At 41.2% G+C, this 16,817-nt stretch overlaps 1 protein-coding gene across 3 annotated transcripts in view; it reads right to left on the bottom strand.

Moving 5' to 3' along the window:
- Window positions 1-16,817, bottom strand: part of HOMER3 (homer scaffold protein 3) — a 297,394-nt gene that overhangs the window by 25,091 nt on the left and 255,486 nt on the right. For all 3 annotated transcript variants that reach the window (XM_077252685.1, XM_077252674.1, XM_077252665.1), the window contains one exon: window positions 6,946-7,102. In XM_077252685.1, coding sequence (XP_077108800.1) covers window positions 6,946-7,102 — 157 coding nt within the window. The remainder of the gene's footprint in view (window positions 1-6,945; window positions 7,103-16,817) is intronic.

Raw genomic sequence — 16,817 nt, 5'->3', positions numbered from 1 at the left:
ATCTTCCTCTGTCCAATTTCTGTGTTCTTTTGCCCATATTAATCTTTTCCTTTTTTTTTAGCCAGTCACAGATATGGCTTTTTTTGCCACACTGCTCTGAAGGCCAGCATTCCAGACTCGCTTCTTCACTGTAGACGTTGACACTGGCGTTTTGCGTGTACTATTTAATGAAGCTGCCAGTTGAGGACCTGTGAGGCATCGATTTCTCAAACTACAGACTCTAATGTACTTGACTATTTGCTCAGTTGTGCATCGGGGCCTCCCACTTCTCTTTCTACTCTGGTTAGAGCCTGTTTGTGCTCTCCTCTGAAGGGAGTAGTACACACTGTTGTAGGAAATCTTCAGTTTCTTGTCAATTTCTCGCATGGAATAGCCTTCATTTCACTTTCAAATAATTTTTATTAACTTTTTAACATAAAGGGAAGATAAGGAATAGAGGGTAAGGGATCCTCAGGAGACCATCCGCCGCCTCATCAGGAGCATGCATGCCCAGGCATTTTAGGGAGGTCATACAGGCACGTGGAGGCCACACACACTACTGAGCATCATTTCCTTGTCTTGAGGCATTTCCACTGAAGTTGGATCAGCCTATAACTTCATTTTCCACTTTTTGAGCATCATTCCAACTCCAGACCTCCGTGGGATATTAGTTGTGATTTTACATTGATAATTTTTAGGTTTTATTGTTCTCAACACATTCCACTATGTAATGAATAAAGATTTACAACTGGAATATTTCATTCAGTGATATTTAGGATGTGGGTTTTTGTGTTCCCTTTATTTTTTTGAGCAGTGTATATACACACTTTACAGTGGGTATGGAAGGAATTCATACCCCTTTAAATTTTTCACTCTTTGTTTCATTGCAACCATTTGGTAAATTCAAAAAAGTTCATTGTTTTTTCTCAATAATGTACACTCTGCGCCCATCTTGACTGAAAAAAACAGAAATGCAGTAATTTTTGTAAATTTATTAAAAAAGAAAAACGGAACTATTACAGTCATAACTATTCAGACCCTTTGATCAGTATTGAGTAGAAGCACCCTTTTGAGCTAGTACAGCCATGAGTCTTCTTGGGAATGATATAACAAGTATTTCACACCTGGATTTGGGGATCCTCTGACATTCTTTCTTGCAGAACCTCTCCAGTTCCGTCAGGTTGGATGGTGAACGTTGGTGGACAGCCATTTTCAGGTCTCTCCAGAGCTGCTCATTTGGATTTAGGTCAGGGCTCTGGCTGGGCCAGTCAAGAATGGTCAAAGAGTTGTTCTGAAGCCACTCCTTTGTTATTTTAGCTGTGTGCTTAGGGTCATTGTCTTGTTGGAAGGTGAACCTTTGGCCCAGTCTGAGGTTCAGAGCACTCTGGAAGAGGTTTTCATCCAGGATATCTCTTTACTTGGCCGCATTCATGTTTACTTCAATGACAACTAGTCGTCCTGTCCCTGCAGCTGAAAACCACCCCCATAGCATGATGCTGCCACCACCTTGTTTCACTGTTGGGATTGTATTGGGAAGGCGATGAGCAGTGCCTGTTTTTCTCCACACATACCACTTACAATTATCACCAAAAAGGTCCATCTTCATCTCATCAGACCAGAGAATCTTATTTCTCATAGTCTGGGAGTCCTTCATGTGTTTTTTGGCAAACTCTATGCAGGCTTTCAAATGTCTTGCACTGGGGAGAGGCTTTATGGCTACTCTGCCATAAAAGCCTTACTGTTGGAAGGCTGCATTGATAGTTGACGTTGTGGAACTTTCTCCCATCGCCCTACTGCATCTCTGGAGCTCAGCCACAGTGATCTTGGGGTTCTTCTTTTTATCTCTGTCACCAAGGCTCTTCACCCACGATTGCTCAGTTTGGCTGGACGGCCAGGTCTAGGAAGACTTCTGGTGGTCCCAAACTTCTTCCGTTTAAGAATTATGGAGGCCACTGTGCTCTTAGGAACCTTGAGTACTGCAGAAATTCTGTTGTAACCTTGGCCAGATCTGTGCCTTGCCACAATTCTGTCTCTGAGCTCCTTGGCCAGTTCCTTTCACCTCCTGATTCTCATTTGGTCTGACATGCACTGTGAGCTATGAGGTCTTATATAGACAGGTGTGTGCCTTTCCAAATCAAGTCCTAGAAGTTTAATTGAACACAGCTGGCCTCCAATGAAGGAGTAGAACCATCTCAAGAAGGATCACAAGAAAATGGACAGCATGTGACTTAAATATGAGTGTCTGAGCAAAGGGTTTGGATACTTATGACCGTGATATTTCAGTTTTTCTTTATTATTAAATTTGCAAAAATTACTGCATTTCTGTTTTTTTCAGTCAAGATGGGGTGCAGAGTGTAAATTAATGTGAAAAAATTAGCTGCAGTAAAACAGTGAAACATTTAATGGGGTCTGAATACTTTCTGTACCCACCGTATATACAGGTCCTTCTCAAAAAATTAGCATATAGTGTTAAATTTCATTATTTACCATAATGTAATGATTACAATTAAACTTTCATATATTATAGATTCATTATCCACCAACTGAAATTTGTCAGGTCTTTTATTGTTTTAATACTGATGATTTTGGCATACAACTCCTGATAACCCAAAAAACCTGTCTCAATAAATTAGCATATCAAGAAAAGGTTCTCTAAATGACCTATTACCCTAATCTTCTGAATCAACTAATTAACTCTAAACACATGCAAAAGATACCTGAGGCTTTTAAAAACTCCCTGCCTGGTTCATTACTCAAAACCCCCATCATGGGTAAGACTAGCGACCTGACAGATGTCAAGAAGGCCATCATTGACACCCTCAAGCAAGAGGGTAAGATCCAGAAATAAATTTCTCAACAAATAGGCTGTTCCCAGAGTGCTGTATCAAGGCACCTCAATGGTAAGTCTGTTGGAAGGAAACAATGTGGCAGAAAATGCTGTACAACGAGAAGAGGTGACCGGAACCTGAGGAAGCAGTGGACTGAGTCTGGTGTGGAAACATCCAGAGCCACTGTGCACAGGCGTGTGCAGGAAATGGGCTACAGGTGCCGCATTCCCCAGGTAAAGCCACTTTTGAACCATAAACAGCGGCAGAAGCGCCTGACCTGGGCTACAGAGAAGCAGCACTGGACTGTTGCTAAGTGGTCCCAAGTACTTTTTTCTGATGAAAGCAAATTTTGCATGTCATTCGGAAATCAAGGTGCCAGAGTCTGGAGGAAGACTGGGGAGAAGGAAATGCCAAAATGCCTGAAGTCCAGTGTCAAGTACCCACAGTCAGTGATGGTGTGGGGTGCCATGTCAGCTGCTGGTGTTGGTCCACTGTGTTTCATCAAGGGCAGGGTCAATGCAGCTAGCTATCAGGAGATTTTGGAGCACTTCATGCTTCCATCGGCTGAAATGCTTTATGGAGATGAAGATTTCATTTTTCAGCACGACCTGGCACCTGCTCACAGTGCCAAAACCACTGGTAAATGGTTTACTGACCATGGTATTACTGTGCTCAATTGGCCTGCCAACTCTCCTGACCTGAACCCCATAGAGAATCTGTGGGATATTGTGAAGAGAAAGTTGAGAGACGCAAGACCCAACACTCTGGATGAGCTTAAGGCCGCTATTGAAGCATCCTGGGCCTCCATAACATCTCAGCAGTGTCACAGGCTGATTGCCTCCATGCCACGCCGCATTGAAGCAGTCATTTCTGCCAAAGGATTCCCGACCAAGTATTGAGTGCATAACTGAACATTATTATTTGATGGTTTTTTTGTTTGGTATAAAAAAACACTTTTATTTGATTGGTCGGGTGAAATATGCTAATTTATTGAGACAGGTTTTTTGGGTTATCAGGAGTTGTATGCCAAAATCATCAGTATTAAAACAATAAAAGACCTGACAAATTTCAGTTGGTGGATAATGAATCTATAGTATATGAAAGTTTAATTGTAATCATTACATTATGGTAAATAATGAAATTTAACACTATATGCTAATTTTTTGAGAAGGACCTGTACAGGTGCTTCTCACAAAATTAGAATATCATCAAAAAGTTAATTTCAGTTCTTCAATACATAAAGTAAAACTCATATATTAGAGTCATTACAAACAGAGTGATCTATTTCAAGTGTTTATTTCTGTTAATGTTGATGATTATGGCTTACAGCCAATGAAAACCCAAACATCATTGTCTCAGTAAATTAGGATACTTTATAACACCAGCTTAAAAAAATGATTTTAGAATCTGAAATGCTGACCTTTTGAAATGTATGTTCAGTAAATGCACTCAATACTTCGTCAGGTCTCCTTTTACATCAATTACTGCATCAATGCGGCGTGGCATGGAGGAGATCAGCCTGTGGCACTGTTGAGTTGTTATGGTAGCCCAGTTTGCTTTGATAGCAACATTCAGATTGTCTGCATTGTGGGGTCTGGTGTCTCTCATCTTCTTTACAATATCCCATAGATTTCCTATGGGGTTAAGGTCAGGTGAGTTTGCTGGCCAATCAAGCACAGGGATACTGTTGTTTTTAAGCCAGGTATTTGTACTTTTGGCAGTGTGGACAGGTGCCAAGTCCTGCTAGAGAATGGTATTTCCATCTCCAACAAGCTTGTCAGCAGAGGGAAGCATGAAGTGCTCTAAAATTTCCTGCTACACCACTGCCGCAACCCCCTGGTAAGCCTGCATTCGCACTATAAGACGCACCCCCGATTTTCCTCCTAATTTTTTTGGGGAAAGGTGCATCTTATATTTAGAAAAATCCTGTAATATGAGTTTCACTTTTTGTATTGAAGAACTGAAATAAATTAACTTTTTGATGATATTCTAATTTTGTGAGAAGCACGTGTGTGTGTGTGTATATACACACAGGGTGGGCAATTTATGTAGATACACCTAAATAAAATAGGAATGGTTGGTGATATCAACTTCAAGATGGGTGGTGACCATGATGGCCATTTTGAAGTCGGCCATTTTGGATCCAACTTTATTTTAGGGAAGAGGGTCATGTGACACATCAAACTTATTGAGAATTTCACAAGAAAAACAATGGTGTGCTTGGTTTTAGTGTAACTTTATTATTTCATGAGTTATTTACAAGTTTATGACCACTTATAAAATGTGTTCAAAGTGGTGCCCATTGTGTTGGATTGTCAATGCAACCCTCTTCTCCCACTCTTGACACACTGATAGCAACACCACAGAAGAAATGCTGGCACAGGCTTCCAGTATCCGTTGTTTCAGATGCTGCACATCACGTAACTTCACAGCATAGACAATTGCCTTCAGATGACGCCAAAGATAAAAGTCTAAGGGGGTCAGATCGGGAGATCTTGGTGGCCATTCAACTGGCCCATGATGACCAATCCACTTTTGAGGAAACTGTTCATGTATGAATGCTCGGACCTGAAACCCATAATTGATGGTATGGTGTGGTGTATGAGGTACAAAGATAGTGGGGCCATTCATCAATGGAAACCTCAATGCCACTGGATATCTGAAATTGCTGCATGATGATGTGTTGCCCTCTTTATGCACTGAAGATGGCAAGTTCCCTGAGTTTTTCCAGCAAGATGGTGCACCACCACATTATGGGTGTCAGGTCCGAGCATTCCTACAAGGAATCTGACCCCCTTAGACTAGCATTTCTTCTGCGGTGTTGCTATCAGTGTATCAAGAGTGGGAAAAGAGGCTTGCATTGACAATCCAACACAATGGGCAGCACTTTGAACACATTTTATAAGTGGTCATAACTGGTAAATAACTCATGAAAGAATAAAGTTATGTTAAAACCAAGCACACCATTGTTTTTCTTGTGAAATTCTCAATATATTTGATGTGTCACATGACCCTCTGCCCATTGGAAAAAAATAAAGTTGAATCCAAAATGGCCGACTTCAAAATGGCCGCCATGGTCACCTCCCATCTTGAAAAGTTTTCCCCCTCCCATATACTAATGTGCCAGAAACAGGAAGTTGATATCACCAACCAATATCATTTTATTTAGGTGTACCCATATAAATGGCCTACCCTGTACACACGTGTCTGTGTGTGTTTATTATCCAACCTCTGTCTCAGTGGTGGACATAGACTGTACATGGGCCCCTATGCAACAACAGTACATGGGCCCCTCTTTGCGTCTGTGACTAAGGGTACATTCACACTGGAGTATATCCTCTCATGCGAGAGAATCGGGCCAATGACAATGATAATGACAGAGTTTGAGCCAAGTGTCATCTGAGTGTGATCTGATTCTCTTGCATGAGAAAATGGCAGCGCAGGTGCGGAGAAGATAAAATACTTCTCAGCATGAGAAAACAATCACAGATCTGCACTGCCCCACAGTATAACACTGAGTCGAATGCTATCTGATAAAACATTGGATAGCACTTGGCCATGTTAGATGCCAGTGTGAGTGAACACTGAAGCATAGGTTGCACCATTACTTTGTCCACCCTTGTTGTCTGTCTAGCTCTTGTTTTAAACTTGTACTTACTTAGCAAACTCCAAACTTGAAGCCGTTAATATGAGAACGATATTGAGTCATGAGAGCGATTTCTGTTTTTCACAGTAGGGAAGTTTCATGTCTTAAACAAATCAAATCTCAGTACATTTTTTGGTACAAAAAGAACATTTTATGACCACTTGTGTTAAGCAAATACAGCATGGGGACAACTGTGTGCATTCACTCAGGCAGGAATAAAAAAAAACCCCCTGACATTGGAAATATGAAAGCTTCACTGCTGTCCTACCTTGGTCCGCAATGTGTTTTGCTCCTGGAGTTAGCCCGCTATTTGTGATGTCATTTTGACTGACGTATGAACACTTGTCAAATTGCAGGCTGTATTTTACAACACCTACACATTAACCATGGTCTTAAACCGTTTCATGAAGGTACTTATAGAGAAGATGAGTCATTTAATACATATTTGTAGCATAACTTATACAATGTACCATAAATGGTTGCCACCCATACCCTTTGCCGTAATCTTTCTGCCTCCTCTTGATATCCAGCCAGCTGCTTCTTCCACTTCTCCACATTGGCATTTGCTTCCCTCAAAGCAGCAACCAACTTATTGTTGTTGTCCTGAAGACTGAAAAACTCAGCTTCCCATTGTACCTCGCATACTGATCTAGTGAAGAGATACAATCAGAAGTCATGTTGTATGTATGAAAGTGTAACATATTCATTAAAGGCATTCTCACTTTCTATTGCCATATATTGCAGTCAAGAATTTCAAGGTAGAAGTGTCAAGAGTTATCGAATACTTCCACCATTATGTGTTGTAAAAAAGACTTTCTTCAACCAGCAAACCTTTTCTTAAGGTTTCTCAAATATTACAACTTGCAGGTTGATATGCTATAGGGAATACACTGCAAGTCAGTGTGAGAACCACAACAACCTGTCATTATTATGTATATAGAGGTGCTAAAGCTTTGGAAGTGATTCCCTCTGGTCTACACAGGTGGTCAAAATTGTTGGTACCCCTCATTTAATTACAGAAAAACCCACAATAGTCACAGAAATAACTTGAATCTGACAAAATTAATAATAAATAAAAAATCTATGAAAATGAACAAATGAAAGTCAGACATTGCTTTTCAACCATGCTTCCACAGAATTAAAAAAAAACAAAAAAAAACTCATGATATAGGCCTGGACAGAAATGATGGTACCCCTGAAAATAATATGACAAAAAGGACATGTTAAAAATCATGGCGCGTCCACTATCTAGCATCACATTCTACAATCTTGGAATCAGTGAGTGGGCCTGTATATAGAGCTACAGATACTCACTGTGCTGTTTGGTGACATGTTGTGTATCACACACAACATGGACCAGAGGAAGCGAAGGAAAGAGTTGTCTCAGGAGATTAGAAAGAAAATTATAGACAAAGCTTGATGTTCCTGTGACTACAGTTGCACATATTATTCAGAAATGTAAGATCCATGGGACTGTAGCCAACCTCCCTGGATGTGGCCGCAGAAGGAAAATTGATGACAAATCAAAGAGACCGATAATACGAATGGTAACAAAAGAGCCCAGAAAAACTTCTAAACAGATTAAAGGTGAACTTCAAGCTCAAGGAACATCAGTGTCAGAACGCACCATCCGTCGTTGTCCGAGCTAAAGTGGACTTTATGGTAGACGACCAAGGAGGACACCATTGTTGAAAAAAATCATTAAAAAAACAGATAGGAATTTGCCAAACTTCATGTTGACAAGCCACAAAGCTTCTGGGAGAATGTCCTATGGACAGATAAGACAAAAATGGAACTTTTTGGCAAGGGACATCAGCTTTATGTTCACAGACGGAAAAATGAAGCATATCAAGAAAAGCACACTGTCCCTACTGTGAAACGTGGAGGAGGCTCTGTTATGTTCTGGTGCTGCTTTGCTGCATCTGGCACAGGGTGTCTATAATCTGTGCAGGGTACAATGAAATCTCCAGACTATCAAGGTATTCTAGAGGGAAATGTGCTGCCCAGTGTCAGAAAGCTAGTCTCAGTAGCAGGTCATGGGTCATGCAACAGGATAATGACCCAAAACACACAGCTAAAAACACCCAAGAGAGGCTAAGAGGAAAACATTGGACTATTCTGAAGTGGCCTTCAATGAGCCCTGACCTAAATCCTATTGAGCATTTTTGGAAAGAGCTGAAACATGCCATCTGGAAAAGGCAACCTTCAAACACGAGACAAATGGAGCAGTTTGCTCTTGAGGAGTGGGACAAAATAACTGTCGAGAGGTGCAGAAGACTCATTGACAGTTACAGGAATCGATTGATTGCAGTGATTGCATTATTTATTATGCTTATTTATATAGTGCCATCATAGTCCACAGGGCTTTACAGATATTGTCATCACTGTCCCCATTGGAGCTCACAATTTCAGTTCCCTATCAGTACATTTTTAGAGTGTGGGAGGAGACCAGCAAAAACGTACATAAACGCATGATGAACATACAAACTCCTTGCAGATGTTGTCCTTGGTGGGATTTGAGATGGGCGGAGACCTGGATGTTCGGATCCAGCGGGTTTGGTGGAACAGTTACAAAAAGTTCAGGTTCGGGTACCCGGACCCAAACCCAATCCCCATTCACTTGAATGAGGGGCCTGAACATCCAATGTTTGCCACACTGTCATGTGTATGACAGCGCAGCAAGCACCTTTTCTGATCGGCAGTAAAATAATTACGGTTTCCACGTTATCAAAAGACAGCGGGGGCGCACATCTGTGATCGGAGATATAAAGTTTACCTCCGGTCACTGGTGTCAGCTGATGGGACTACTGCTCCCATCAGCTGATGCCTGCTGCTAATAACAGTGAGATCAGCAGTGGCTGATGGGAGTATTAATCAGCCGGCGCTGTAAATAAATAATAAAAAAAAAAAAAATGGTGTGGGTTCCCCTGTATTTTTGATAACCAACCAGGCAAAACTCACAGCTGGGGGCTGCAACCCTCAGCTGTTAGCGTCAGCAAGGCTGGTTATCAAGAATAGAGTGGTCCCCATTCTGATTTTTTAAATTAATTAAATAAATAATTGTTTAAAAAAAAAATGGCATGGGGTCCCCCCATTTTTGACAACCAGCCATGCTAAAGCAGACAGCTGGGGGCTGGTACTCTCAGGCTGGTAAGGGGCCATGGATATTGAACCCCCATCCTAAAAACAGCAGCCCGCAGCTGCCCAGAAAAGGCACATCTATTAGATGCGCCAATTCAGGTGCTTTGCCTGGCTCTTCCCACTTGCCCTGTAGCGGTGGAAAGTGGGGTTCATATTTGTGGGGTTGATGCCACCTTTGTAGTGTCCGGTGATATCAAGCTCACGAATTAATAATGGAGAGGCGTCTATAAAACACCTATCCATTGCAAATCCTATAGTTGTATTGTAAATAAAGACAAAGCCAGAATAAAGTTCTTTATTTGAAATAAAACAAAACATACTTTTCCATTTTTATTTAAAAATAACAAACACCGTTATACTCACCTAATGCCTAATTCCACTGAATCCCTCGTCTCCTGTAATAAAACAAAAATAAAAAACAACAATATCCCTCACCTGTCCGTCGTTCTGTCCCACGCCGTAATCCATTTCTGGGGGATGAACAGTTTTCAACCTGGACGGTGCCAAGATGCGACCGTCCAGGCTGAGAACCACTGATGAATGAGCTGCTGAGAGCGCAGCCTCAGTGACTAGCGGTGATGTCATTGAGTTTAATGCAGGTCACTGAGGCTGCGTTTCTTTAACACATACTGTACACTGTGTTACATCAGTGAAAAATGATACATCCGACAAATGTGCTCTTTTACAATAGATGATAAGTTATAACACATGCCTAAAACGCAAAGTGAAAATAGCCATACAGACCACAGGGTACTGATATGCTGCTCTAGACCAGATGCTATTATATCTAATAGTGGACAAGTAAGGAGAGGTCATTGTCTTGGCATTTTTGCATTTTCTATTTTAAGGCACTTTCGCAGAATTTACAAAATTTGCCAAGAAGGTAATGCCATAGAATAATGAAATAGCGTTTATTTACTTGAAATCGACCAGTTTAGAACCACTAGGTTCACGGAAGCGATTAATTGCAGTTATTTTTTCCTAAGGGTGTGCAGCTAAATATTACACTGGAGTCACACACTAAAAAATTGGTCTGTTTCATCGGTCCATTCATACTATTGGATTAATAATGGACAGGTGTCTTATTGACACCTCTCCAATAGCAAGGTGACATTCACCCCTTATTACCCTATATGCCACCGCTACAGGGCAATGGGAAGAGAGAGGCTAAGTGCTAGGGGTAGATGTTTTTAGCCAGAGGGGGGCCAAAAACAATGGTCCCTTTCTAGGCTATTCATATCTGCCCACAGTCACTGGCTTTCCCTCTCTGGCAAAGAAACATATATAAGAGGGACATATATAAATCTAACGGATATGGATATGCAATGGTTTACTGTATGTAAACCATTCACATACTGACAGTAAGGTTATTAAACTATACTAAGTCATGAAGCGTATATAAATTCACAGAAAATACTTTATTAACAAATACAAAAATACATACACATTTTAAAAGGGTGCCTCAAAATCAAAACACAGTATCATAATAGAAGTCCGCACAGAGAACAGCTCATATCCAGATAAAATCAATTAAATGTAGTCAATAATATATTTATCTAAGAGCAGTTGTACATGCTCGAACATAAGCACAGCCAGTACCCTAAGCCATGAACTAGAGACCATATACCCTGGAGGTGCCAGTACAAAATATTGCTTGCCAGTTTTTAAAAACTAGTTCTCTGTGAGGACTTCTATTATGATACTGTGTTTTGATTTTGAGGCACCCTTTTAAAATGTGTATGTATTTTTGTATTTGTTAATAAAGTATTTTCTGTGAGTTTATATACGCTTCATGACTTAGTATAGTTTAATAACCTTACTGTCAGTATGTGAATAGTGAATTGGGAGCGTTGCCCATCTTGTTGAAGGGAAATGGGCTGGTGCGTTGTGCTTACTGTATGTAAACCATGTCTCATATCCTGTCGGGTTCTGCAATGATTTTACAGAACCTGACAATTGAATTATCGGCTATTCTACTACCTAACTCTCTATGAAATATATATCAATGACATATATACCTATACTATGTGTATACATTTATTTTATCAATTCTATTTTAACCTGTCAGCATGATTTTACATTACACTGCACTGAATTACCGGCTTTTCTAAAGGACACCGGTGCGTATTTCTCGCAAGTCACAATGATGGTCCGTGTGGTGTGCGAAGTTTTCACGCACCCGTAGACTTTCATTGGCGAGTCTCAGCCGTAAAACGGGTGATGGGAGCTGCCCATAGATTAACATTGGTCCGAGTGTTATGCAATTTTTTTGTAGCATAGCACTCGTCTGTATTACTCTAGTGTGACTCTGGCCATAAATTGAGGGTGCCAACAATTCTGTCTGGCCCATTTTGGGGATTTGTGTGAAATTATGTCCAATTTGCCATTTTCTCTCTGTAATTATTGTGTTTTTCCAATACACATAAAGGAAATAAACATTTGTAGAACCAAACGTGTAATTGCAATAATTTTCTGGGAGAAATACTTCATTTTCTGGAACAATTTCAAGGGTGCCAAGACTTTTGGCCATGACTGTATAACAATATAAAGTTAGGCACTTATAAAGAAATGGAGAATACTTTTCATTTTTATATGAAAGGATAGTAAAGTACAGTAGGCAATAACCAAATATAACCCACTGGAAAGTGAAATAGAAAATGATTAGGCCTTCTAATCTTTTCCATAAATGAAAGTGATTTACGGATGTGTCTGCACGCTAATCTTTCCCACAGTAATGAAAAGCTCCAGCACTGCAAGCCAGGAGGTATGAGGTTACACGTAAGCTCTCCGGAGTCATTTCATTCTTGGATGCTATACCATTAGACTCTGCTGTAAAGTTTACAAAGAGTTAATATTCTGAGGAAAATGTGCAGAGCTTCTAAAGATGGAGTGTCCCTGAGTCTTGTAATTACTGGGTATTTTAATTGGCTTGTGGCAGATGGAAAGGGAACTAAGCCTTAAATCTGGGTTATACTAACACATTTTCAGCAATTTTATATTATGTGTGTCACGGTAAATCTAAAGTTAATAATTTCAGCAGTATACTAAAGGTTTATCCTGATGCAAAATGTAACAAGTCTTTAAATGTATACACTGTATGTGCATTACAAGGAGTCTTTTTATAACATATATGTGCTTTCTTCATATACAGTACCTGTGAGTAACGGTAGGACGATTAACTGGAGGAACGGCACATATCTGCAATATACCTTTATTTCATATTTTAATTTCCCACTATGGGGTCTCAAATACTTTGCTATGTCAAGTTGCTATATGGCAGATTAGCTGCAGGTAAGTGGATTTTTTTAAAACAGATTCCACAACGAAAACCTGAAAATAAATAAAATATCACCCAAGTAAAAGATGTGTAAAAAATCCACAATAACTTGAGGCCATGCTGAGGATTTTTATATCTGCAGCATTCGCTATCTAGATATCTTACGTATCTGCTGTGGGTTGTCACATATTGCAAATCAACGAGGAAAATCCACATTCAGGCTCGAATATACATGATTACCTTGATGCAGATTATGATGCTGACTTGCTGCTATCAGAAGCTTGGCAGCTGCATGAAGCCAAAGTCTAAAGGTACCTTCACACTAAGCGACTTTCCAACGATAACGATAGCGATCCGTGACGTTGCAGCGTCCTGGATAGCGATATCGTTGTGTTTGACAGGCAGCAGCGATCTGGATCCTGCTGTGAGATCGCTGGTCGTTGCTGAAAGTCCAGAACTTTATTTCGTCGCTGGATCTCCCGCTGACATCGCTGAGTCGGTGTGTGTGACACCGATCCAGCGATGTCTTCACTGGTAACCAGGGTAAACATCGGGTTACTAAGCGCAGGGCCGCGCTTAGTAACCCGATGTTTACCCTGGTTACCATTGTAAAAGTAAAAAAAAAAAACACATACTCACATTCCGGTGCCCGGCGTCCGCTTCCCTGCACTCCTCCTGCATCCTGTGTAAGTTTTTTTACTTTTACAATGGTAACCAGGGTAAACATCGGGTTACTAAGCGCGGCCCTGCGCTTAGTAACCCGATGTTTACCCTGGTTACCAGGGGACTTCGGCATCGTTGGTCGCTGGAGCCGTCTGTATGACAGCTCTCCAGCGACCACACAACGACTAAACAGCGACGCTGCAGCGATCTTCATCGTTGTCTGTATCGCTGCAGCGTCGCTTAGTGTGAAGGTACCTTAAGTTATCTCAGGCTACTCTATTTGCCTTTTATGTAAATGTAATGTAATGCTGGGGAACAGTCAGGAGGTTCGAGAGCCAGCCATGTTGAATTACAACATGTACAATCCTTAGTTTTTGGGGGAGATAAGGCTATCCTCCTTTGTGCTCCATGTTGGGTTTTTGCAAGTTGCCCAGCATGGATAAATTATATCATCTCCCTGTATATATTTAAAAGAGATGTCTGGGCTTACGCTACAAGTCAGCAGTCACTTTATATGACTGTATAGTTGTGAATCCTCACATCGTGCTCAGTGCATGCTGTGAGGGTTCTCCATTGTCATCACCGGGCTATTTGCATACATACGGTTATGTGCCGACTAGATGGGTGCAGTCTTGCTCAATGCAAGTATTTTGAGCAAGGCAGGACACAGTCTAGTCAGAATCTAGCCAGAAGTATGCAAATTACATACTTGCAGTCACACAACCGCCCGCTCCCAGTACTGGAGAATCAACGCAAAGTGCACGCGATGGGAGGACTCACAAGTCTTTAGTCACATAGATTGATTGCAGACTAGTAGCCTAAGGGTATGTGCACACGTCAGGATTTCTTGCAGAAATTTTCCTGACAAAAACCGGACATTTCTGCCAGATATCCGCATGCGTTTTTTTCGCGTTTTTGTCCGCGTTTTTCATGCGTTTTTTGTGCGTTTTTTTCCAAATGCATAGAATAGCGGGAAAAACGCGGAAAACCCGCAAAATTAATGAACATGCTGCTTTTTTTACCGCGATGCGGTTTTTTTCGCAGAAAACAATGCATCATGTGCACAAAACATGCAGAATGCATTCTAAATTATAGGATGCATAATGTATGCGTTTTTAATGAGTTTTTATTGCGAAAAAACCTGAACGTGTGCACATACCCTAAGGCTAAACAACCCTTTTAAGGGTCATTAACACACACCTATGTCTTGGGTATACTCCATTTTCTGCAGTACTGTGTTTCAACTCGCATCCATCCCTGCTGAGCTCCACTTTATCTGTTCATCTGCTCCTGAGTTTCCAGGTAGTCCTAGACCCCACGATTCTACGTGTCCTCTGTAACTTGCGCCAACACCTGGGGTTCGTGTCCCCACCCGGGACAGAGGCTTAGCAGACCCACCTTGACCTAGTGAGCCCTATCACCAAGTCAAGTATCAAGATATCAATGAGAAGTAACTTCACTTCGAGCACTGTATACACATTGACTGGCACTGGAGAGGATACAAATGGAGGTGTAAATATCTGTTGACCACTAATCAATGTTTTACAACTGATCTTTTGACAGGTCTCAGGCTAGAAAACATATGAAAAACTGACCAGTTCTGCAATAAAGCTCAATGGACACATGAACCCAAGATAACCGCTACTTCAAAAACACATTTTTATGATATTTACAATTTGATAATAATTACTGTTATACCTAGTACAAAAAAATTACGGGTTGATAATCCCTGTTTTCATTATTAATATTATTTTTACTAGTTTGTGATAGTCATCTCTTGTTTTAGAAGGCAGAGAAGTACACTTTCCGAGGCTGGGGAAACCCACGCAAACACGGAGAGAACATACAAACTCTTTGCAGATGTTGTCATGGGTGGGAATTGAACCCAGGACTCCAGCGCTGCAAGGCTGCTGTGCTAACCACTAAGCCACCGTGCTGCCACCTTGCAGCATCAGCTGTGGGTAAGAGCAGAGACTGGTGAAGTGAGAGTGACTTCTTTGCTTTAGAATATTTTAAGCTATTTTCTGTACATTAAAGATGGGTAATCAGGGGTGGATTAAGGGTAGCCAGGGCCCCGGGCTGTTCAGACACTGTGCCCCCCCCCCGGTCATGTGACGGGGGTCATGTGACGGGGGTCATGTGACGGGGGTCATGTGACGGGGGTCATGTGACGGGGGTCATGTGATACCCGAACCAGATTATTCCAGAAAAATGGCCGGGCCCTACACTACTGTAACCTATTAAATATTTGTTAAAATCTGCAATACAATTTAGGTATATTTTGACCAATATCACATACAAGGAACAAATACCACCGCGCCATGACCAGACCACAAATTACAACCACAGTGATCGAATAATATCACATACAAGGAACAAATACCACCGCACCATGTCAAGACCACATATTACCACCACTTGGTGACCAAATAGCACATTCAAGGGACAAATACCACAACACCATTTCCAGACCACATATTACCACCACATAGTGACTGAATACTACAATACTGATCAGTAATTAAAAAAAAACAAAAACACAATACTATCACCATAAGTGCCGGTATTCACAGGAGATCTGTACTTAGTATGCAGTGTCTGTGTAGAGGTAATACAGTGATCACTGGTGGTATTATACACAGGAGCTCTGTATATAATGTATAGGTAATACAGTGATCACTGGTAACATTGTACACAGGACCTCTGTATATAGTATACAGTGTATAGTGTCAGTGTATAGGTAACACTGACTCACCAGTGACGTCTCTAGGTGAAGTCCTTCATCTTTCATCCAGCACAGACCGCCATCATTTCTTCCAGCCAGGACTCGTTTCTGCAGGAAATAACACAGTTATCTCGAGCTCTGCTTGCAGAACACATTACTTAATTTTTCACAACTTCTACATTACACCACATGGAGAAAAAAAGGCGATATAGTGTCACTCTGCACAGTATCAGGACTGCCCCCATTTAAAACAGTATACTAAAAAAATAAAAATAAATACATCACTGCAGTAATAATATCCCTTAATTAGCCCCTATGGTAATAATATTCCCCACCCTGGCCCCGTGTGTCTCATTCCTGGCTCCAGCCATATGTTCTCCCATCCTGCACTCATGAGTATCCATTCTACCCCATATGATCTCCCCATCCTGCCCCATCTGTCTCCATCGTATCCATCCTGCCCCATGATCCAATCCTGCCCCATGTCTTTCATTCTGCCCCGTGTCTCCAATCATGCCCCGTGTCTACATTCTGCCCATGCCTCCAGTCCTGCCCCCA

Source organism: Ranitomeya variabilis, chromosome 1 (genome assembly GCF_051348905.1).
Source record: "Ranitomeya variabilis isolate aRanVar5 chromosome 1, aRanVar5.hap1, whole genome shotgun sequence".
Taxonomy (NCBI): Eukaryota; Metazoa; Chordata; class Amphibia; order Anura; family Dendrobatidae; genus Ranitomeya; species Ranitomeya variabilis.
This window is presented reverse-complemented; position numbering and strand designations above follow the sequence as displayed.